The sequence below is a fragment of the Phalacrocorax carbo genome, chromosome 15 (genome assembly GCF_963921805.1).
Source record: "Phalacrocorax carbo chromosome 15, bPhaCar2.1, whole genome shotgun sequence".
Lineage (NCBI taxonomy): Eukaryota > Metazoa > Chordata > Aves > Suliformes > Phalacrocoracidae > Phalacrocorax > Phalacrocorax carbo.
In genome coordinates, this window is record NC_087527.1 from 6565659 (window position 1) to 6590634 (window position 24976).

The window sequence follows — 24976 nt, forward strand, 5'->3', positions numbered from 1 at the left end:
CACCTTTAAAGACTTTTCAGGAAGGTCTGATAGAACCCACCCAAGGAGACTCAGTAGGTCCTTCGAGCTCCAGCATTTCATCCAGGGCTCTTTCTCAGCTTAAACTCTTCATATTTAGTAGTCAGAAAGTAACAAGCCTTAATTACATATGGTGTTTGTGTGCCTGTCCAACACTCCTTTCCACACCCGAAACTGCTCAGACAGAAGCCCTACCGTACCTAGTACAACTTTTCCTGGTTGTAAGTATTGCCTGATTCCATCTGTTACTTAATAAGTGCTACAGTAAGCACAGGATTTCTTTTACGTTTATCTTCTCTCAGAATTAAAGCTTTTAATGAAAACTTAGGAAGCAAACACCATTTTTCTGATTTTTGATAGCTAAATCAGCTGTTTAATTGAAAATAACATTAACTCTCAATGGTAAAGGAGGCAGTATCAGGAAGGGATCTTCTTGTTCTTTAGTTTATCCTCTAAGTTTGCAAAATATTTCATTTTGGCTAGAAGCTTCTTAGCTTCCTGAAGATCATCTGAAATGAAATAAAACATTACTAGTTTACAGAGAGAGGGCTGAATTTTCACTTTCACAACGCATCTCAAGATTTCAATGACAGCACCCATTTCAGTACTAAGAACTGCAAGTCGTACAGACCCATACACTATTAAAAACATGTCGCCTATTATTTTCATCGTGGATGGTTTTGGAACACCTCAGCTGAGATGTTCCACAAAACATGTAAAGATGTTCAGTTTATAAAGGAAATGTGACATGAATACCCTTTAATAACTTTTCTGTAAAGTGGCTCCAGTGTTGATGTAGCCGCCGGGGAATTTTAAGTATACAGACAAGACAAACGTTTGTGGCTTTTTTTTTTTTAAATGTATGTAATGAGACCAACTGCCATCACTGAGAAATGCAAAAGATCTGTAGGACTCTGGTACGGATAGTGTCAATTCCAAAACTGATATCGGAACCATTGGAGGGGAAAGGTGGTGTATCACCTACTGACAAGGACCCACGCCATCACAGTCCTTAACTCTTGTAGTAAAAAGAGCGACAGATTATAAGGTTATAATTCGTCACACGCAGGCCTAGCCAGCGCTACTTTGCATTTCGTGTTTACAGTTACGGCACACCTAACAACAAACGCTTTCCAAGACCCAGGAGAGAAACGTGGAGGTTTCTTCCCAGTTTAAGCTAGCCTGAAGTGGTTCAAGCTCCCACCTATCAACTGGTTGTGGAATAAAGTTATGTGGATTATTGCACATGAAGTGCCTAAAACTTGAGGCTAAATGGGGCATCAGGTCTTTTCCTGCCATACGCCAGTGGTAAGCAGCAGAATTGTTCCTGTCTTGACATTCACTGCAAAGAACAGCACCTGCTTGTCTGCTGACAGCTGCAAGTCTGCCGAGCCAGATCTCCCACATCCAAGTTTGAAACCTCAGAATAGACACTAAGTTTGATTAAGAAAAAGAGTCCTTCCTTCCCAGTAGTCTGGGAAACAAACAAAAACTTCTTAGCATCTGCATTCCCACCTGAAGCGCTCATTTTGATGCAAATTAAGTTAACTGGATCTGGTCCTGAATTTCCTGAATTAGCACAAAGGTCAACTTAGAAGTATTTATTCTAAATACCACACAAAGAACACTTGTTTATGCAGTATTTCTGTTCCGTAGTTCAGGAAATATTTGCCAATAAGAGAATGTGGATTTTTTAAGCATTTATAACTGATAATGTATGCCAGCTAAATACTTCATAGACATAGCTACCTCTTTCAAAAGCTGCAGTCACCTCTTTGGTCAGTTCTTCTTGCTTAACTGTAAAACAAATTATTTCATTCACATTTTGTTACTTAGAATATATAATAGCACTGCATTCTGATTGTCTGTGGTGGGAAACTTAATTACTAGTCTGATATTCTTTTGGGAGCTAAGAGAGCTTTCCATAATACTGCTGTCAATTTTTTTTTTTATTTTACAAATTCAGACAGACACATTCCTTTGTTTAAACAGGCTCACAGACAGCAATTCCAATGCAAACCAATAGTCGCTACCTTCCCAGAAATCTAACTTGCTTTTGGTGTATCAGTTTATCCTGGTACTGTGAATTATTTTCTATGCTACTTAGTTTTTATTCTAGTTATTCTAATTGCTTATGGCACATATACTTCAATAAGCTCAACGTTTTGGGTATCCCCAACAATATAAACAAGAAAGTTGCTTGTATAAGGACAATAACCACTTAATATAACAGTTGCTAAGTTGGAGAAGGCAAAAGAAGTACAATGCCTGTATAAATGATAAAATTTCATGTCCTCAGTCAAGCATTTTATTAAACTTAATTTTGAGTGGTTCCTTCTTTTAGAATACTCTACTTGCCCTGATCTGCTGAAGGTTGAGTAAGAAGTTCCTTTTTATAGTCAATATATACACCTCTTTTGCCACTAGAATACGTACTGTTATATGGATTTTCTCAAGCCAGATCTGATGTGTAGGTGGCATAAATTGATAAAGACAACATTGGTTTGGGGGAGGAAGCTCTTGCAGTGAGTCAGTTCGAGACTAATGCAAGTTAGAGACACTAAAAGGAACACACTGAAAAAGCCTTCAGAGAGACTCTCAAGATACAGTAAATTAGTTCTGTACAAAACCCTCAAAGCATAACCTACCTTTAATTAAAGTTTCAATTTCTTCAAGGATAGCCTCATTTTTAGGCTCTGCTAATCTCTCATTAATTTCCATGATTTCCGTGAGAAACACTGAGTCTGCATCACAGTCTGTCTCCTGTGCCGGCTCCACTCCATTCAGCTCCAGCTAGGGAAGAAAATGGGAATTTGGAAATACACATTCTTACAGCTATTTCAATGTGAATTATCTTCTTGAATATTAAGTCTTTTAGTAGAGCTCACTCAGATTCATATCTGATAAACTTCCGGTTTATTCCATGAAAGGTGCATAAACAGTCAGTCTTGAAATGAGCTCCATATGTAGACCATAAAAATCTGCAGTTAACCAAAGCAAAAAAATGTAACAACAGCTGCCAAGGGCCAGACTGAAATTTCAAAGGGACAGCCGTGGCCAAATACAGTGTGGAATGCAGGAAACAAATTAGTGTAATGTCAGCATCAAATGAGATAGTAATAATCACTAAAATGTTAAAGAATATAGTGGAAAAGCTGGCTAATTTTCAGACAAGCTTGTTTGTAGTCTCCCTTCAATCCTTGCAATCCTCCTCTTCAGAGGAGCACAAATTTGCATGTTAATGCTGCAGTCAAAGGTGTGATTCATTGCATCACCAGCAGCAGCCCCAGCACCCATGCTTAGTTATAGGAATATTGACAAAATACATAACGGACACCTTACTAGATAGAGGCCACGGCTCAGCGGGTTCAGGAGGGTTTGGTAGGCCTTGTTTATTAAGGAGGAGTGTTGCTCAGAGTAGTACTGTTCTTTCTGTAAACCGACAATAAATAGTAAGAAGTTAATAATAGGCAGCAAAGTATTACACTTTGTTACCTGCGAGGAGAGGTGCTCCCGCCACATCACAGGTGTGCACAACTGAAAGTTGGTGTTTAAGAGCGATACGAAGCAGAGGGACAGGGCTGTCTGGGCTTGGGAGCCGTCACCTCGCACAACTAAGAGCTCAAGAACGGCAGCAGCCCCTTCTGGTCATCGCCCGCCGCGAATCTGTGCCTCTAGTCTCTTCTGCTCATCAGCAAACAAAAACTGGAGAGTCCCTGTAACCCCAAAGCCGGAGGGCGGCGGGACTCGGCGCTCCGCCCCGCAGGGCCGTCACCACCGGAGCCCGCCGAGACCCGCCGCCGGGCCCCGGGGGCGCTGGGACGGGGCAGGCGGCGAGGCCCGTCCCCCCGCCCGGGAAACCGCGACCGGGAGGGGTTGGGGGCGAACCGGGCGCCCCCGGGCGCTCACCGGCGGCCTCTGCCCGAAGCGGTCGGGGTGAACGGCGCGCTGCAGGCTCCGGAACCGCCGCTGCAGCCGCTGCGGGTCGATGCGGAAGGAGCGGTCACTGCGGGCGACAGAAGGCGCGTGAGGCCGGCGGCCGGCCGAGCCCGCCGCCGCCCCGCCGGCACTCACCACTCCATCAGGCGGAAAAGGTCGGGCCGAGGCTCCGGCGGCTGCAGCGCCCGGCAACCCGGGCAGAAGTGAGGCGGCCCCTCAGCGCCGCGCAGGGGGCTGCCGCAGCTCCAGCACCGCAGGGCCGGGGGGACGCCCGGCCCGACACAGCGGGGCCGCGGGGCCGCCTCGGGACCGGGGCCGCGGAGCGCCCGCCGCAGCCCCCCCAGCCGCCGCCGCAGCGCCGCCTGCATCCTCCGGACTACAGCTCCCGGCGGCCCCTGCGCCGCTGGCCGGGCCCTGATTGGCTCGGGCTGTAGCGAGGAAGCGCGTGGCGCCTGCGCACTGAGGGACGCGGCACCGGCTCCGCGCGGCGAGGGCTTCAGCACGCGTGAGTCCGGATCCACTCTCCCCCCACTCACCACCACCCCGCCCCGCCTGCAGAGCCCGGCCCGGCCTTCGGGCGCCCCCGCCCCGCCGGTACCGGCCGCCACGGGCCGGTCTCCGCTGCTTTTCCTGGGGAGGGTCGCGCAGCCCATCCGGCCGCGTGGTGCCGCCGGGGACGGGGCTGTAGTGCCCGGGCGGGGCGGCAGGGGGCGCTGCGGCGGTGCCAGCCCCGCGGCCGGCAGGGGGCGCTGCGGCGGTGCCAGCCCCGCGGCCGGCAGGGGGCGCTGCGGCGGTGCCAGCCCCGCGGCCGGCAGGGGGCGCTGCGGCCGGCGCTCGCCCCCTCGTCCCGGGCGCGGCCGTGCTCAGCGCCGCGCCCCGCAGCCGCGGCCGGCGCAGCTGCCCCCGCCCCCGGTACCGGTGCCGCGGGGAGGGCGCTGACTGAAAGGGCTTCCGGCAGCGCCGCGCCCCGGCATTCCCCGCCGCCTCGGGGCTCCCGCCTGCCCCTGGCGCCGCTCCCGCTCCAACGGGCGCTGACTGCGAGCCCCGGCCCGCGGGCGGCCTCTCCCTCTGCCTTTCCCGAGGCCGGGGCTTTTACTCTGCGTTTTCGCGGACAGACCTGAGTATTGATACAGTCTTCATCCTGTGATCATTGAACTCAATGGGTATAGGCTTAGAAAACTCTGTGGGAGGTTGCGGGCCTTGCCGGCGTTTCCCATCACCTGTAAAAGAAAAAAAAAGCCGCATACAAAGTAACGAGGGTGCTGCTATGATTTTATGGCTAACGGTGAGCTGTAGTAAACTGCTAAGGAGACTTAAGTATCCCGAGCATACGCTGGGCTGGATGGCAGCCAGGTTAAGAAACAAGAAACGCTGGCAAACCAAGGCAGCGGGCGGGCAGGTAAGCGCGGGTGGCCCCAAAGGATGGCAGCGACCCTGGGAAGGCTCACGGACGTCGTAGTAGCCCCTTGGCACGATGAACGCAGATGCCGTTGGCCGGTGGAGTGTGTTTTCTTAAGTGGGAAATCACGACACCGCTGTAAATTCCCCTGTGTAACCAAGGCAGGCAGATACCATTTGTTGCCTTTCTTGCTCCTGTCTTTGATAGCACCTGCTGGGGCTACGGTGTGTATCTGAGTTTGGCCGAGTTTTGTACGTTACTTACATATAGGTGCAGCTATTTTGTAAATAAAATTACTGAATAGAACCTGCACAGAAGACACATGAAAATTCATGGGTTATAACCTATATTAAAGGAATATTCAGCCAAACACCAAACTGACTTGCTGTGTGATAAATCCGTTGGGTGCTGTCAGCGTCAAGAAAGCGTACGCCATTCTATAGTTGTTCTTTTTCTTTTTTCAGATTTTCCCTTTGTGTTTGGGGAGCTGCAACTGTTACTGCTTTGTGTGGGGATGCTTTGTCAGAGCGTGCTGCACACACGTTTGTGAAATAAAGTGTGAGCCCTGAAGAGCTCAAGTGAAAATCTGGAAATAAGATTTAGCTGTTGTTTTAGAACCAGCAGAGGGAGCACCACATTCTCTTTTTAAAAGGAAAAACATTATGGTTTGCAGAATTCTTGGGGTTTTACATATAAGCCACACATGCATGCTTTGGTTGAAAGTTTTACTTATTTGAAGACTGAGAATAGACTTTGATATTATAGTACGCTGTGAGAATGTTTGTCGGTTTTACTTTGCTGTAGTAACCTTTTTTAAACATTCACTTTGAAGCCAACATGTCTCGAGAGACCGGAAGTGAAGCACAGCAGTCTCAAGGTACCCAACCGTCACAGAGTGGTACCAGTTCCTCCTCCGGTGGGTCACAGAGTACTAGTCAGTCTTCCTCAAGTTCTGGGACCCTCAGTTCTTTGGACACTGTTCCCACGCAGGAGCTTCCCTCAATCCCTGAGGACCCAGAATCTGAAGAGCTTGTTCCCCAGCCTTGGGGTCGACTCTTTGCACTTGGAAAAGGTTTCAGCAACTGTGGTACGTGCATACTGTAATAAGCCTCTCACTTCACTTGTAGTACCTCAGAAAAGTTTTGAGCAGCTTGGTAGAGAGCAGTGTCTTTTCGTTTTCAAATTAAGTACAAGCAAATTTAAGTACAAGCTTGCAACTTGTGCAATAATGTTTTAGTCTGTACTACAGCCTAGTGTTTATACTGAGTACCACATACACAGCTTCCATCGACTTGGAGGAATTCTGCATTCATTCAACATTCATTCAACAATTCAACAAGGAATTCATGTTCCTTGTTAATTGCTTCATTTTTCCATTTCATAATTTACATTGTTTATATATCATATGAGTCTCTCTGTATTGCTGAAGGTTAACTGAAGACTCTACTGATACTAAAGAGGATGAAATTATTAAAATATTGTACAAGGTGTTGATAGTGCATGGTGCTTTGTCTGAATTAAGACAAATAAACTTGATTGTAAGGAAGAATCTTGTCTTTGTTATCCTGCTCACTACCATTTGGCATCATCTGTAGTGCCGTAGTTAATAAATTCCTGCAATATTGTGTTCTCTCTCTGCTTTACTTCCCCCTCCTCTACAGACTGCGTGAATGATGAACACTGGTTTGGAAGAGACAAAAGCTGTGATTATAGTTTTTCTAAGCTAGGATTGTCTGAGACTGGCTTCTACCAAAACTATAGCAAGAAGCATTTCCGAATTTTCAGGGTAGGTGCTAAAGAGGTTAACTGTCTTTTTCTATCTTGGCATAATTGAAAAAGATTGACTTTAGTGGGGGTGAATCCTAAAGAAATCAAAGTTTGAGTACCTTCAGTGTTGAATCCTTTAACAACACTCTTGGCAATGCTCCATTAATCCAGTTTATGAAATAACCTTAGTAGTCTAATTTCCTGAGCCAACAATAGTAAATTTCTGTAGTCTCATTTCTTTACAGTAAAGTCATTTTCCCCTTTTATCTTTTCCATTTTTTTTCTCTTTGAGGAAATGGGTCCAAAAAATTCTTATGTTGCCTACATTGAAGACCACAGTGCAAATGGAACTTTTGTTAATAGAGAGCTCATTGGAAAAGGGAAGAGGCTTCCACTGACTCACAACTGTGAAATTGCATTGTCTATACAGACTAATAAGGGTAAAATATCCTATAACATAAGTAGGTTCTTCATGTGTTGACCGAGAGGTCATTTCTGCAGTGATTTGAATATATTTGAAACGGGGGGTTGGACAAGATGATCTCTAGAGGTCCCTTCAAACCCCTACAATTCTGTGATTCTGTGTTTCTTGCAAGCTGAGATTCTTCATGAGCGCTGTTAAAATGCAGCTATGAATTGATAATTTAGTACTCACGAATTATCCATATCTACCTCAACCCTAAAAAAAAGCTGAAAAAATTTAAAAGAAGCTGCATCAGGATCCACCTTACTAGAGTATAAACTTTTATAGTTGTTTTCCTATTTTTGAAACACTTTTGTGCTTCAGTAGCTGTGTATGTGGTGGTAGGAACAGGAAACAGACTATTCCAGGGAGCTGAAAAAAAAAACCCAGGTACTTACCAGATGCTGCATAATAATTTAAAAAATCCTCTTAAAAATGAGCAGCGTTGGGGTTTGTTTCTTTGTCTTTCCACTAAGATGCTGTCTTCCTGATTGTCACTTGTCTTTGCTCCTGCTGGACACTGAAATTCTTGCCTATTTGTCCTTAAATGTAGTGTTAATTGATGAAGCACCGTTGTGAAATGAATACCAAATATGTCAGCTTTCAGTAATAAGATCACCCTGCTAACCCACTGCTGATGTCATTTATAGTCTCAATTAACTTTTTTACATATTCATGGTGTTTTTTTCTAGCCGGCAGCATTTTCTTAGTTATGTTGTTGACTATAAAAGTTCAGGAAGCATAGTTGTTTGTTATAATAAATTTTTAAAGTTCATAACAGGAAAATGATCTCCACTTGTCTTCCTAGTGTTTGTATTTTCTGATCTTATGGTGGATGATCAGTTGGTGTTTCCTAGAGAATTCAGAGAGAAATATATCATGTCAAAGACACTGGGAAGGTAAGCATCCTTCTTTCCACAGTATTGAGCGTTAATTTTGTTTCCGTTTTCAGTACCTTGTGCTGGAATTATTAGCAGTGATAACTGAGCTGCTCTTTTAAAGCAAAAAGTAAAAAGTAAAAAAGACAAAAATGAATAATGACACCCGAGCAGACCTGTTCTTTACAACAGCTTAAACAGGAACTTTGGCTTTGATCCTGTGATTGACTTGGGTTTTGCAACCTACCATTAACTGCAAAACCGACTTTTTTTTTTTCTTTCGCAGAAAATAAAGTCTGTAGATTCTTAACAAGGTTTAACATTTTGTTTATTCACTCATTTATTGGAAGTAGAAGGAAGAGCTTTATGTCAGAATATAGCTTTCTACATCATCACTGTTGAGGCCTTCAGGCAGAAGGGGAAAGAACTGTTTTCAGGAAGAAGGAGAGAGGCTGTCTTAAGGGGAGGTTCCTTTTTTATCTGATGGAGAAAATGGTTAGTGAAGAAATTGGAGGAGAATGGTTAAGTGGAAACAAATCCAACTGCAATAGACAAGGATTTCTTCCTCGGTGTAATTGCTACCGAGTAAAAAGAAAAGTAGTATTATACCTATTTTTCAGGTTTGTGCAGTCAGGTGTTGAGAGAACTCTTCACTTGGTTCTCTTCTCTTAAATGTATTTGTGTGATGGAAACACTGACAGAGCTTGTCCTTGATATTCATTGGTACCCTTTGTACAGAGTCGTCACTCTACATATTTACTCCTGCGTTTTTGAACGGGTGGCACTTGTTGTTTAAATAGACTTCCTAACTTTGAATGCTTTCTGAGAAAGTTTTGACAACATGCCATATTCAGAAAGCTTGAAAGCAGCAGCCTCAAATTGTGCGTAAGCCAATGCTTTCATTTCATTTGCCTATACTTGTTATGCGGATTTTTTGAAAAGTATTTGTAAGCATTAACACGGCTGTGCTTTTGTGTTAGCGGTGCCTGTGGAGAAGTCAAACTGGCATTCGAGAAGAGCACTTGTAACAAAGTTGCGGTAAAGATAATCAATAAACGGAAGTTTATGACAAGTGGCATTAGAGAGGCAGTAAGTATTTTTGGTTGTCTGTCTGTCTTTTGGCCGTCTTGCAGTGATCTGGACTAGATGATCCCTGAGGTCCCTTCCAACCTGTGATTCTGTGATTCTGTGATTCTGTGATTCTGTGATTCTGTGATTCTGTGATTCTGTGATTCTGTGATTCTGTGATTCTGTGGCCATGGAATATCTGATAACCTCTCTGACCGCCCAGCTCTCTTCAGCTAAAGAGGATTTTCTCACTTAATGTCTCCTATATGTAATTCCAAAATGCCTTTTGATCTTACAGAATCTATGGAATTCTGTAAAAAATGCTAGCTTTTATTCTTTTACCACATTTCATTATGTTCATAATTTAGGGTTGTTTCTTAATGTGGTATATACAGAGGGTGGTGGGGAGTCTTGGGGGTTTATCTCCTAAAATGCATCAAATAGGCATATCATAACCAGCGGAGTCTGACGAAAAATTTACAAACTCTGCTAATTTTGTTGTATTCTCCATCATAATACCTTTTAATAAAATCATATGAAGCCTTTTGGGAAGGGCTTTTCATGTTTCTAGTCTTGTAGCAGAAGCCTGAATTTGAAGGAGAACAAGCCATGAGGCTTTATGCCAACATGAGAAAGAGATCCAAGCAACTTCTTATCTATTACTCTCATTTTATATAAGGGTATAGGATGAACTTTGAAGAAAAATACTGTTAGAGGCAAAAGTGCGTGGAAGGAGTAGTTATGTAAGTTGTGCTGCTGTGGATTTACTAAAGTTAAGTTGGATTAACCTTATTAACTTCTTTCATGAGAAAATGGGCTTCAGAGCACAGATACGATATATAGAATCTGTTCAAACTGACGCAGTATTTCATCGGGCACTCTGTGAGAAACTGCTACTTGATGTGGAAAATATTTTTGTAAAGACAAAAATTCTAAGATGGAAAGGTAACTGGCTGAAGAAGCGATGCAAGGAGGCTTTGGTGGGAGCAGAATTAGTTACTCATGGAAGTTTTGAGAATTTGCCTTGAGGTTTGTCTTGTGTGCTGTCACGTGTAGAGATCATAGCACAAAAAGTGGGAATATGCTAATTCCGCCCTTTGGCACTGACCCAAAGTCTCTGTTGATGGAAAGGAAGGTTGCAGTATCGTGTATGAAGAACTGATACTTTTGTATGCTGGAGTAATAGAAGTTGGATAATGTTTAATAGTGCAAGACCGGATACTTCAAGATCAGTGAAAATTCCTGCTACAATCTACACTTTCCCTAGCTCAGAGGAGGAGGTAGATATAGTTATCTGCAGATGAATGTGTGACATCAATGTGATTGAGAATTGCAAAATGCAATTTTGGAACATTTCTAATAAAGATTAAGAAATGCTGCTATGAATTGTAATTATTAAGAAACGCCACTGTTCAAAACAGAGGTAGGGCTGCATTTGGCATGTTGTATATGGATTTGATCGTGTGTGTTCAAAGGTGATTGATTTGGCTTGGGAGAAGAGCAAAAAAAATACCTGCTGCGTTGATTTCATGAGTTGAGCCTAAGCCACAGATTAAAAGAATCTGTTTATGTTGTCACGCAAAATAAAGGCTAGGAGAGAGTAGCGTTTAATTTTAGGGATAGCCCATACGCAAAGCGTCTTGGAGGGAGGAAACCTGTTTAAAGGACAATACCGATATAGACCAGATTTTTTGTAGTTTGGAGATTAGGTGGAGATTTCTAACCTGCAGTGAAATGACATGCCTGGAGCAATATCTTGCTACAGACAGTGAGAGCAGGCTGTTCATTTAATTCACTGAAGGTACCCGATCAGCTTATGGGAAAAGGTTATATGTTATGGTCACTTAAAGTAGCAAGGGACATGAAATGATGGCTTTTCTGGTACTGTCTCTTATTTCTCATGTGTCTTATTCCAGAACAGCACTCTTACCCAATATGATATTTTATTCTTTTAATAGAACCCAGCTTTTAATATCAATACAGAAATTGAAATTTTGAAGAAAATAGATCATGTGAGTGTTACTGTACATTTTTATTCCTTTTTGCTGCCTACTGTACTTCTGTAGTTCACTGACCTTAGTGTAGTAACTAAAGATCAGTTTTATCTGTTTAGAAAATATTAAACAATGCATATAATTTTTCTTATAAATAAGTCTGTTGAACACGTCTTTTTTTTTCTTTTAAATATTCGTCATTACAGATTTGATGTTTTAAAACCTTGAATAACTGAGATGTAAATTTGAGAAGAAACTTCACAGGAGAAGTTTCAACCTGAACCACTGTTGTAGAAATCGTTCCTTGATGCATGTTTTTGTAAATACTGCCAGATAACCAAATACAAAGATTGGATTCCACTGGCAATCTTTTGAATTTGTATCCCCTCTTTCCCCGCATCGTCCCCCACTCCCCTGCCCCTCAAAAGGCATTTCTTTTACTTTTGTTAAGTAGAAGGTTTGCATAGCTTAATGAACTTTCCGTTGCTTGCCAAGGTAGTATTGAATATAAAATAAATATTGAGGGTATGGTAACTCACAACTGGAAAAAAAAAAGGATACTTGTTGAGTTTTTTGTTTTTTTTGTGTGGAGGTACGGGGGAGAAGACACTAGACTTCAATAGTAAGTGTTTGCCAAAGCCTGGGGTGCTAGACACTTGTGTTGTGTTAGTTTAACTGGCATGGTTGAAATCATACTGAAATAGGAACTTTAGCATGATAAACTGTGGATAATGTTAGTTTTTACAGATGATTCTACTTTTCTGTGTGTGCCCATTTGTGTTTCCTTTTTTATTAGCCTTGCTTAATCAAGATCAAAAACTTCTTTGAAGCAGAGGATTACTACATTGTTTTGGAACTGTAAGTAACTTGTTTGAAAGTAAATGCATAAAATGAAATGTTTTTTATAGCCACAAAGAATGTGAATAGTTCTAAACTCAGGGAGGGCTGTTGTTTTGTTTTGTTTTGTTTTGTTTTTCTTTTGCTGGCCTCCACTGTTCTCTGAAACCTCTGTAAAATTAGGAACTAGGATAACCAGGAGAGTAATCCTTCTACGCTTTGAAGGCACTTAGTGCCTGGATAGTTGCCCACTACACTGCTGTTGCAGATTGCTGCTACTTTTTTGATTTTTGAGCTCATAAGAGGAGGCTGATGAAAAATCTTTTAACAACTCCCAGTGAAGACTCAGGCGATCAGGCCTAATTCAGCGGTATGTGTGCTGTGTTTAGGACATTGCTTATTCATTTTCAGAAATATATTCCTTCTCTGTAGTCAAATTAGTCAAATGTTTTGGTCTCTAATGAGATGAATCTTTTGGAAGAAATATATTGACTTGTTACCTGCATTTCTTTTAGGATGGAAGGAGGAGAATTGTATGACAGAGTGTCAAGGCCAATCAAGATGAAAGAAGCTACCTGCAAGTTGTATTTTTATCAGATGCTGCTGGCTGTAAAGGTACATAGCCATGAATTGTACCAAGAAAAATATAGTTATGCATATGAACGTCAGTCAGATGGATTTTTCTGTCACTTGTCACTTCTGAAATCCATGCAAGCAATCAGCACAGCACTCTTAAGTTGCTTTAACAAGATTCATTACCTCAATGCAGCCAAAGAACATTCAAACGCTCCTACTTATTAAACACAGGGACTAAAGTAATAATACAGGCTGTGCTTATTGATGGCAGGATATCGTGAGACTTCTAGTAGTGTGTGGGCAAAGACTCATCAATGTAGTAGCCTTCAAAAAAATCAGCAATCAGATGCTATAAGCATTTCAGTTCAGCAGACAACAGATTAAGACTACTTTAATAGATCTCAAGTACTGAATATTGAGTGCTTAGATAAATTTCTTCTAAACTCATGAAATTATAAGCATATTTCATTAGTAACTTCTGCAGGATTGCTTTCTACATCAAACTTAATCGTCTGGACCTGAATATACTTTCAGATCAATTCTTTTCCTTTTTTCTTTTGACTCAATTTTAATGTCTTTGCAACTGCCAAATAAAAACTTAATAGTTGTTCTGTGGGAGGTATTAATAAATAATAAACCTAGAGTTATCTTCCTCATTACTGAGTAAACCACTGTATTTTTCCCCAGTTCTTGTTTTTGGGACAGCTGTTCATATAATAAAAGTGGTGTCATTACCTTCTACTTCATAATGATACTATATCTTCAGATATAATAAAGAAAAGCTTCCCTTCAGTGTAAATGTGAAGACATCTCTAGTACGTATTTTGTGCTACTAGTTAGAATCAATGTTGTTCCTAGTTTTAACACAGACTTAACTGTATCTTAATATATCAGTCATTTATGACTAGATTTTGATCCTTCCTTGCTGTCAAACGTTCTTCTAATGAGAATCTAGCTCCTAGTGAAGCTAGATTCTATTCTCAGATTTGGAGCAGTAGAAAAGTGGATAGTAGACTTGCATGTAGACTGCAGAACTACAGATAAGGAAACAATGGTACACTTGCCTCAAGGAAGTGACTTTTTTCAAAACCCTTTGTATATTTAACCTGACATTGATCTTGTATCTCCTCATTCCTCGCTTTTCCTAGCTATATCACCAGGTTTTTGAACCCTTTTTCCGCCTCCAGCTCTTTGACAACTGAGGTGTTTTTTAAATCTGTATACTATTACCAGTGTGAGGACTGTTGTGGCATGGTGAACTTAACTGTCTCTGCAGTCTGAAACATGGACTGGTATGGGTATGATCAGACAATCATAATGACTAAAAGAAAGGAAAAGGGGAGAGATTGAAAACCAGAATTCCTACAAAGGCAACAGGACTTTGGTCTTCCTTAGTTCTGTTGGTTTTACTGAGATGAAGAAAGAAGCATAGCTTTCCAGTGAATGGGAACAATGGAACACCTTGCCAGGTCTACACACTGTGCTTGCGTTGAGATTTGATATTTGAAGCATAATGCTTTCTAAACTTGGTGGGGGTTTGTATTTTGAGAAGAGAGAGTCATAAACTGTGTAGCTTTAAATGCACGCATGCCTCTTACACAACCATTTCAGTTATCCTGCCATTGTTATATGAAAAATTGGAAAGCTTACATTTAAAAAAAAGTTAATTGTCTGTTTTTCTTTGGTTATATGTCTCTATATATCTAGTATCTTCATGACAATGGAATTATACACCGAGATCTAAAGCCAGAGAACGTGCTACTTTCATCTTCTGATGAGACATGTCTTATAAAGGTAAGGAAAGTTACATTTCTTCCTGTTAATCTAGAAATTTGGGAGTATTCCTTTCCATTCTTCTCAATATTTAGTTAAACATAGCAGAAAAAAATATTATAGAATTAGTCATACAAACTATGAAGCAGCTTAAAACATTGAGGTTTTTTTCATAAATTTAATTTTACTTTTGTGGACATTTAAAGCCATATACTTATCTAAGAACAACTGAGAAATGTGCTTGTATAGCACTTAATTGCGTACACAACTTCAAACATCAATACTTTTTTTTTTCAATAATATCTAAATTATTTCTACATATATCCAGGCTGTATGGTGACAGGTTTTTTTTGTTGTTGTTTTGGGTTTTTTGGGGGGTGGGGGTTAGGGTTGGGTTTTTCTCTTTTTGTGGGTGGGTTTTTTTTTACCCCCCAGATAAAGCATTGAATAGATTTGCATGCTGAACATCTTATTTTTCAAGTAATCTCTTCTCATAGGCTACAGTTCCTTTATTCTGTGCTTGTCCATTTACATCCAAATCTGAGAGTACTTTGTGCTAGTGTAAAGTGTGATCCTCTGTCATATTTCTCCCTATTCCTCCTCTCCTGTTCTCAGTTGTTGTTTACTGAATACTTAATGATGTTTGGGGTAAATTTTGTTCATAGTCATGTACTGGAACTGACTTGGAAGGAAGAAACGTAATGTTACCTCCTGATGTATGTTGACACTATGGTATGTTCTAGTACAATCAATCCTAATATATAATGTGGTGTTACCATTTTTAAATACAAGATTACAGATTTTGGACAATCCAAGATTCTTGGAGAAACTTCTCTTATGAAAACATTATGTGGTACTCCCACGTATCTTGCTCCTGAGGTTCTAAATTCACTTGGGACTGCTGGATACAGCCGAGCTGTGGACTGCTGGAGTTTAGGAGTTATTCTTTTTGTATGGTAAGATAATGTGTAGATGCTGCGTACCTTTGCTGGGCAGTCATTGACATACATGGCTCAAGACTTGGCAACTTCAGTATCTTTATTAGGAAGTGAAAGTGTGTTTAAAACTATATATGTGTAAAAGATGCTACGATAGCAGATGCTTTAAAATGTGTGAGTTTAGTGTTTCATTTGCTATGACAGAATCTATGTTATTTATCTTATTTTCTTCTTTTATGTAGCTTGTGTGGATATCCACCATTTAATGAGCAAAATACTCGACTGTCTCTGAAAGATCAAATCACTCGTGGAGAATACACATTCATTCCAAAAGAATGGAAGCATGTATCAGAGATGGGTATGACTCCATTACAATGGGTAGCTGAATATCTAGCTCTTTTTCTGTCGTTTTTGTTTTCCTTTAACTTCCTGTCAGCTGTATGACATATAGCATGTTGATCTGTTTAAATTAGTGTCTTAAAAATGTTTTTGGTTTTTTTAAGTTCAAATTTGAAGCATTGGAAAGCGTAGATACATTTTCACTGAAGAGATTTCTTAGTAATGTTTAGCTTTATTGACTACTGAAGTATAGAATTTGTGGGCACCTATGGCTATTTTTCCTCTTTTCACTTTTTCTTCTGACTTTATCCAGCTGGTCTACAAACTTTGCCTTGCTCAAAGAATCTTCAAGCATTGAACCAAAAATGCCAGGAATTTAAGGGGTATGAGTTAGAAATCCAAGAGAGGAACGTTAAGAGTAATTTCATGGTGTAGTCTTTGAGCTTAAAATAGTAGCCAAATTTGTGGAATCAACTATAAGTTTGGCCCACTCTAAGCTAAGTAGTCTGCAAAATTAGTTGAGTTCTTGAATAGCAAACTAAAATGATAGTTGCTGTCTGCATGCTTTTCTTCTTCAGGATATTTTATATGCAGAAAATAATTGTAGTGTTTGCCTTAGATACTCCTTTGTACATGCAGAGGAGTTTCTAATAAATGATGTGATGATTTTTTTTCTAATAAAATTACCAGATATAACTCCTTCCTGAATTATTTGAAGCTTATTCAATATTAAGTCAGACATATAAGAGAATGGAAATTATGTTAAGGTCATATATAGTCCTAATGGTATGTATAACAGAATAATCAGATACAATGGAAAATAAATGTTGCCAAAATTCCTTTATGGGAAATTTGGAGTCATAAAATATGACAGAAATGCCATATTTTTCACAGCGTCTATTAAGCAGTTTCCTAAGAAAATAAAGTTTATGTGATTAAGTTGAGCATACATGTATATGTCTTGTCTCTTCTTTCCCATCTTCCCAGATGGATAACCTGCTTTCCAAGACAGTGGAAACGAGGAGACTAAATTAAGCTGTCTTTGCTTGTCCACAGTAATACTGAAGCTTTTAGGAAAGCGCTAAACTTCCTATGCATGCTTATTACATAAATTGTGGACATGCTCGGTATATCCACTGGTAATTCTGGTGCACTGAAATCGTGCGCATGTGAAGGAAAAATGGTTACAGCCACCCTCTGCATAGGAAAAAGTGAGCTGCCCAGCCAGTATTTTTGGGCACTGTTCTGAAGTGTTGTAAGACACGTTGTTGCACATAGCTTTGGCGTATGCATATTGCAGAACTTATTTTCAGGTAATTAATTTATTGATCATGTGCCAACCAACTATCTTTATTATCTTAGCACTGGATCTTGTGAAGAAGCTGTTAGTAGTGGATCCAAGCAAACGTCTTACAACAGAGGAAGCCTTAGAGCATCCTTGGCTTCAGGTAGGAATGGAGTTTTAACAAAGCTGGGTTGTTCTGGGGATAACTTCTTGATGTAAATTCAAAGGCAGTTCAATAGCCTGAACGTTAAGAGGTTTTGTTGATAGAGTGTAATTTGCTTCTTCAAGGAAGCAGGGGCGCACTTACTGCTCTGGTCACCAGGGATGGAATGCGTACCTGATCCTGCTCTGTGGAGAACACCATAAAAGGGATACAATGATGGGCAATGAGAGCTTTAATTCTTTAGCTTCATGGGAATAACAACTGTTATCTTAAGTCAGAGCTTAAGTCTGCCTGTCTGTAGATTGTCTCTGACAGCAGCCAGCAGAAGAGCAGCTGTCGTTTGGCGCTTCTCATGGGCACGCACTGCCGCCTGCCTGACAGCTGGCTATACAGCTTCTGCTGGCTGCTGTAAGACTGGACAGATACTGCTGCCTACTTACAGAAAGAGAAGAGAGAAAGAAAAGACCAAATGTTTAGGAATTATTTGTTTGTTTTACGGGCATTGTCAGTGATGTGCAGGAAGAGGAGCCATCAGATCCCAACCTTTAGGATGACATTACCCCAGATACTGTAGCCACCACTTTCCTGTTGGACAGTTCTAAACCGAACAGACTGCTTTCGTGTCTCTCTGGAAGCAAGATGATCTTGCAGCACCTTGTTGTGTCAAAGTCTTTGTGGAATGGAGCCTTCTCTTTCTTGCAGCATACAGAACAGGATTGCTTCTTCGCTCTCCCCATAAGCAAATGCTGCCTCTGCAGCACACAGATTTTCTTCTTTTCCTGTTTTTTTTTTTTCCTCTTGCAAAGGCAGCTAGACCCCCTGTTGTTCATCAGTGTGTTTATTTTCTTGGCCCCTGTCCCTGGCAAAGTTTTCATTAGCTCCTACCCCTTCCTATTGCTGTTTTACAGCACGGTATGCTTTCTCAGTCCTTCAGTTTCATGGTCCTTTTCAACAGTTGTTGCTGCTATTTGTAGTCTTGTAGCATCGCCTGATGCCGATCTGTGCCTTTTCCCACCCTAAACACATCTTTGCTTGATTTTGCTTTTAATTTGACTTCTCCTTTGCCCTCCACCTTATCATGAAGTCCCCGTACGTAGGTTTTACCTTGCCACATCACGCACTCTTCTGCCAGAGTGAAAAAGGAATCCATAACTTATTCCTCTCTTCTCCAAAGTGGCCACACTATCCTTAGTTTTTTGTCTGTTGCCTTTTCTCTTTATTATCTGGATAATGCATTGTCTTTGTGACTTAACTATCTAGCAGCACTGCAGCTCACACAACCTCGTATACCCCCTCTGCACAGGCTGAGGGCATTTCTCAGCCTTGACCAATTTGATTACCTCCTGATGCAGCCTGACCCATGCTAGAATGCGTCTTATTGCTACCTGTGTCGGGACCCTTGGCAACAGCCGTAAGAACTTGTATAAGAGAGCTTTTTGTCCTTGGTCTCATGATCATTATTACATCGTCATATAATAAAGGTGGCTCAAAGCAGCTTGGGTCCTTGCCAAGTAATGTAATTCTCTTGGACTAAATCTGCTATATCTCATGGTTGATACATCTTCAGTAACCTGTATTCAGGAGTGGAGAAGGACTCAGATTCTATAACTTGTCCACCGGTCCACCTGGAAAAAGGTGTTTCACAGTTTATATGTTCACTATTCTGTGGTTATCCCATGGATGCTTGACTCTAGATCATGTTTTATAGGCATTGTAGTGTACCAAATAGTCCTGTCAAGCTAAAGTAGGTCCTGTTCCAGCCTATCACCTTTGGTTAGTAGTTTGTCAGGACTCCTGCAATCCTGTCATCTCTGGCCTTTCCATCAAATCAGCTGTTTTTCCTTTGTGGGAGGAAGATAAAACTGATTTTGATGTTAAGAGAATCAGAATTCAGTGGCCTTAACGGTAAATGCCAACAATAAGATCCTCATAGTCTGCTCAGGAAGACATGGAGTAGGTAGAGCTTGCAAATATCTACCTGGGTCAACACTCTAGATTAGCAGTTGAGCACAAGTGATAGGTACAGGTCTTTCTGTGCCATACCATCCAGCAAGTGGCAAGTCTGTTGCTCTATTTAATGCCAACTTTTCTGTCACTAATTCTTTCCTACCAGCCAGCTGGCTTCTGCGGGAAGGTGTGGTGCCAGCTCAACAGCAGAGGTTGACAGGTCCCTCTGTTTTTATTTTTGTTCAAGGATACTGGTATTAAGCTACTCCTCTCCAAATTCTTGTCCTGTTTCAACACCCTTTGTACACCTCCATGATCAGTTCTGAATTTAATGGAAAATCCTGGGTCTCTGGAATTTTTTTCTCAGAAAATAAAGCCTAGTCGACATCTGCAGCTAGTCTGTGCTTTCAGAGTTTTAGTCCCCACAGAGAAGACTTCATAAAAAGCATGGAGTATTCTGCTGAATACCTTCTTTCAATACAACCAACAGCTTCTGTATCCTTTGAGACACCCTTCTCAGAGCTCTTTAACATCTGAGACTACAAGATGTGTTTTTTAGAGACCAAGTCTGATTGTGGTTCTGACAGGATGGACCTCCTTCTTTGAGCATTTTAACAGTCCCACTTCCTTGTATTGTTTGTGTGGGCAGGCAGTGTAGAATCCTGCAGTTTCTTTCTGGCAAGTGTCCAGGACTACTATGTTCTTACTATGATGAACATGAATTAAGTGTCACTGGTTTGGGAACCCTCTGAGCAGGAGGTGATGGTTGCCCTGCCTTCTGTTATGGTCAGGTTAGGTTTGTGAGAAGTAGTCTTTAGGTGGTCTTTTGGCATTCCAGAGGTGACTACTGAGCTTTTCTGGGTATTTTTGCTTGAAAAGGCTGAAGAAAGTCACCCAGTCTACCTCTGAGCCACAAAACGGGTTCTATTTACTTGTGCCGAACATAATGCTATTCATATTCTCCCGCTGGGAACAGTGTCTGGTTTCAGATGCTTAGGTAAAGACCATAGGAAACAGAGTGGAAGCGGGGGAGTATCACTCAGTGCTCAACAGCTGGCAGCTTCCCGAGACAGAAAATGCATTTGGATGACTCTTTTTAACTCATTAACTTGTCCTAATTATACTGCTGGGCATCAGAAAATTATTCCTGGCATTCCTGGCATTTACTACTGTAGTTTTGTGTGTAACTTCTACAGTGAGTTAACTGATGTAGATTCTTACATTTGGATTATAATTCTGAGCAGGAGATGTTATTGATAAACCATGCTACACTGATTTTTAAGAATTGCTGGTATATGTAATGGGAAATGGGAAATAGTGATTTCAACAAGCTAAGAATCTGAGATATTTTGGTATGTAAATGCAAGCTGTTAGCATCTTGATTATATATTGACTTTAGGGACACCTCTTACATTTAATTTTGAAGACAAAAAGTTTCAGAAAACATCATAACCGTGAATCCAAATGTCATCTAGCATTCAGATGCCATTCTTTAAACCATTTCCCTTCATGGGCTGTTACTAAGAGTGTCAGTTGTTATCATAAGATAACAATTATAAGAGTTGTCAGATGTTATCTGATATGTTATCTCTATGTTGTTATATCTATATGTTATCATAAGATAATATAATGATAAGAGTTATCAGATGTAGACTGCCTGCTTGGAAGGCCAACATCCAGTGTGTTCAGTTCTAGATATCACACATGTTGAGTACTACCACCAAAAGAGCTCCTTGAGTCCTGTTTCTGTGAGTAGTGAGGAGCAGTTACTGGCTCCCCACTCCCTCTTGTGTTGTCTGTAAGTATTGTCTTTAAAAGTTAGTGTGGAAAAAAACACAACAGACGCATACTTTATGCGTACAGCTAATGCCTGTTAGCCCTCTCTAATGATTTTGGGTCCACTAGGGAATTTTTCAGGTATTAAAAGTAAGCATGTTCTCCAAAAAAAATCTCCAAAAACCAATTATTTAAACCTGTAGTGCTTTCAAAGTAGTGGTTTTAATACCTGTGCTGTTTAGTCCATTCTTTGCTTTAAAACTTACTGGGCTGCTTATACCTAAGTACTACTCAGTGGAGATGTCTCATCAGTATTTACCAGGTACTTAATAAAACATTTTTCAAAGGCATATAAACAATTGCTGTTTCTGCCTCTGAAAACTTCACTGGCATCTTTTGAATTGGACAAGATTAGTTTGGTTGCATGCTGAAGAAAAACTCGGGTGTTTTGTTACATAAATGGAAAAATATTTATCTTACCTATCTTACCCATTAACTCAAATGTAGCCCCAGTCAAATCAGGTGCCACTGGAAAAAAAGACAAGTCCCAGTTCTGTATAAAATAAACTGGATATTCACATAAAAGCCTTTTTGTAGCCATTAAGAACATATTTAAACCTAAAAAGGAGACACTGCAATTCTCCATAGCTTAGAAAAAACCTCCCCTGCCTTCACTCAAAAAACCTACTTAAAACACTTGAAATCCTTAGGAGCTAATGATCCTTATTTCTAAATGACTCTAGCAGTGAATGTCCCATTCACTTCTCTTTGAGTTTCCCCATCTTTGCTGTGATAATGGAACAAAATTATACAACCTGTTAGTTTCAGTCAGTTGTTTAGAATAAATGCCTGGTTTTGGTTCTAGATCAATTGTTCATTTGGTGAACACATAGTTGCTGTTCAAAGCTCAGCCAAAGGAAAAGATCTGTATTAAACCACTATGAGCAGTCCTGGGAAAGGTTTAAGGGCTTGATTTCAGGATTGGACGCCTGATTTAGGGTTTGCAGCTAATCCATAACAACCCATCCTAATCAAATTCCTGCAGGAGAAATTGCTGAAAATAGAGAATGAGATTTTCTTTTTACAACAGGGAGTATGTGATGTCAACTAAACATCTTGTTTGCACTGATTTCCTGTTCCCTGAGGTTGCCGGGCATATACCAAGAGCACCCTGGTTACTGTCAGCTGAACCAGAATGAGGTTCTGTGCTAGATTTCTCTCTTGAGACATGCCTGACTTGCTGCTAAACTAGCTTCTCTTAACAAAGGATCTCTGCTGCCCTTCCCTCCCCTGTGCTGTCCTTCCCTCCTCTTAATGCTTCTGCAACCAGGCCTGTTTATGCACAAATGAGACTAGTAAGTCCCCTTCATCCACTTTTGCAGTGTGTTTCTCCCAGACGCTTTCCTTCCACTAATGGCAGCTTCTGGCTTACCGCTTCGGGTAAATAGAGAATGAACTGTACTATCCAGTGAACTTGTGTCGAGATGTGAATGCTCGATGAATAATGTAACATTTGTTGATAATCATTTGGGTTTTCAAAAGGGAAACTTCACTTCAGTGAAATGCTCCAAGGGTTTGTGTACAACTTTTAAGACGTTCTATGGACTTATTTATGTTAAGGATAACTGCGGGGTGCTTTTTAGGATAATGTTTTGTTTGAAAGTTTGGTATGTGGGTTTGGATGTTTTTTGGGGCGGTTGTTTTGTGGGTTTGTGGGGTTTTTTTGGTTTTGTGTGGTGGGGTTTTTTTGTTTGGTTTTTTTTTTTTTAGGGTGTACAACAGGTTTGCTTTGGGGGCGGTGTGGTAATGAAAACTACCCAAATTTGGGATACTGATGAAGCTGAGCTAGTGGAAGTGAAAATATGCTGTTAGAAAGGGAAGTCGTCATGAGACCAGAATGCAAGACTATAATGCAAATACTTGTTTTTTCAAGAGTGAATAACTCTGTTTTGGTGAAAGCAGGCCCTAAGTCCTGATGAGGCCTCTTCTGATGAGGCTGACTAATGAATTACTTGCATAAACTCCTAGCCTCTATGTTCTGTTCTTTCAGTGTTGTTCTACTTTGTTGAATGATACTGCAAGTTCAGTTTTAGCTTGACTAGTATTAGCTAAGTAGTTACTGAGAGGAAACTGTGTCTTTGTAGAATGAAATAGAACTATTTTTTCTTACCAGGACTGTAAGAAAACCATCTGCTCAAAATTCTACTGGGGGGCATATCCCCCAGTCTGTACTGATATCGGGGGTTGCCCTGACCCAGGTGCAGGACCTTGCACTTGGCCTTGTTGAACCTCATGAAGTTCACATGGGCCCACTTTTTGAGCTTGTCCAGGTCCCTCTGAATGGCATCTCATCCCTCAGGCGTGTCAGCTCAATTGCACCACTCAGCTTGGTGTCAACTGCAAACTTGCCGAGGGTGCACTCGATCCCACTGCCTATGTTGGTGATGAAGCTAGTAAACACTACTGGTCCCAGTTCAGACCCCTGAGGGACACCACTCCTCCCTTTCTCCATCCAGGTATTGAGCTGTTGACCACTACTCTCTGGATATGACCATCCAGCCAATTACTTGTCCATCCATCAAATCCATCTCTCTCCAATTTAGGAATAAGGATGTTGTGGAGGACCGTGTCAAAGGCCTTACAGGAATCCAGATAGTTGACATCTGTAGCTTTTCCAGTGCCCACTGATGTAGTCACTGCATCACAGAAGGGCACTAGGTTGGTCGGCAGGACTTGCCCTTGGTGAAGCCGTATCAGGAAGGTGTTTGCTTTGGGAGGAAGCAGGGGAACCTTCTTTTCTCCTTCATTCATTCATTCTTTAATGACTGATCCATTTAATTAGCCAAAATGTAGGCTTTTCCCTTAAATATTCCATAACTTACTTAGAGTTACTGCTGTTTTTTCACAGGATGAGGATATGAAGAGAACATTTCAACAGCTACTTGCTCACACATGTGCCAGTATGAATCCACCACAAACATCAAAAATGGTACGGGTGACAGATTACTTGAAGATTAGTACTTGAATGCATAGAGAAACTAGATTTCAAAGTAATCCATAATAAGAAAATAAATTAATTTTGAGAACTTAGAAATGTGCATTTTGGCTATATGTAGCGGTCTGCTAACTATCTCTTCATTTCTGAATAGAAGCAACAGACCCTTGGCAAGCCACTTTGTTTAAATGCATAGAAACAGTCTCTTAGGCTTTAAAGTGTTATTCATATATTTAAAATTAAATTGTTGAACATGTATATTTTGATGGATTCAAGTCATAAATGTTTAGTGTTCAAGGAAAAATTCTCATGTTAGTGAAAGTTTAGAATGGTATTGCGGCATTCATTACCAGATGCTAATTAGGAGAGTATTAAATGGGAGTGGAAGATAAAGCTGAGGGCAGTGTCTTATATGAGAAGGATCTAATATAATTAGATAGATCTTGGCAGAGAAGCATTTGTTAGTCATACTGCTTTTTTGGGTCACAGAAAGGAGATTTTATTCAACATCTGTAATTCCATAGCAAGCAAAACAGTTAGGTTCTGTCTTAACCTGATTTTATGTAGTCATCTTGCTGATTCTTTCTTTTAGCCAACCACAACAAGAAAGCGTCTCCATGAAAATGAGGAAGAATCTGGCTCTAAGCGTGCTGTTCCTTCTACATCATTTCAGAAAATGAGGTGAAAAAAAGAGGAAGTGACTTCTGTTAATTATAGCTTTTTTATGAAAAGCAGGATTTTTTTTATTTAAGAAAAATCTTAATAATGGAATAACTGTTGAAGATGCAATTGCTAAATAAAAATAACTTTGTAAGACTGAA

At 40.9% G+C, this 24976-nt stretch overlaps 2 protein-coding genes across 7 annotated transcripts; one reads left to right on the forward strand and one right to left on the reverse strand.

Annotated features, from left to right (window-relative positions):
• Positions 1–359: 359 nt before the first annotated feature.
• HSCB (HscB mitochondrial iron-sulfur cluster cochaperone) lies at positions 360–4325 on the reverse strand. Of its 2 annotated transcripts, XM_064466774.1 has the most exons (6): positions 4093–4325; positions 3928–4024; positions 3361–3450; positions 2667–2811; positions 1768–1815; positions 360–527 (listed from the first exon to the last, which is right to left on the reverse strand). In XM_064466774.1, exons 1-6 carry the CDS (start codon positions 4323–4325, stop codon positions 436–438), a joined length of 705 nt encoding a protein of 234 aa, XP_064322844.1. In that variant the 3' UTR covers positions 360–435. The 2 variants fall into 2 exon arrangements, with proteins under 2 accessions (XP_064322844.1, XP_064322846.1); XM_064466776.1 differs by lacking the exons at positions 3361–3450; positions 3928–4024; positions 4093–4325 and adding an exon at positions 3514–3784.
• A 15-nt stretch (positions 4326–4340) lies between these two features.
• Positions 4341–24976, forward strand: CHEK2 (checkpoint kinase 2). 5 transcript variants are annotated; one of them, XM_064466769.1, is made up of 15 exons: positions 4341–4462; positions 6189–6443; positions 7018–7142; positions 7416–7563; positions 8395–8485; positions 9445–9553; positions 11491–11544; positions 12323–12384; positions 12879–12978; positions 14647–14733; positions 15505–15668; positions 15893–16008; positions 17352–17437; positions 24069–24149; positions 24748–24976. In XM_064466769.1, exons 2-15 carry the CDS (start codon positions 6194–6196, stop codon positions 24838–24840), a joined length of 1566 nt encoding a protein of 521 aa, XP_064322839.1. In that variant the 5' UTR covers positions 4341–4462; positions 6189–6193; the 3' UTR covers positions 24841–24976. The 5 variants fall into 5 exon arrangements, with proteins under 5 accessions (XP_064322839.1, XP_064322837.1, XP_064322838.1 ...); XM_064466767.1 differs by having other exon boundaries at positions 4373–4462; positions 5821–6443; XM_064466768.1 differs by lacking the exon at positions 4341–4462 and adding an exon at positions 5118–5356 and having other exon boundaries at positions 5821–6443.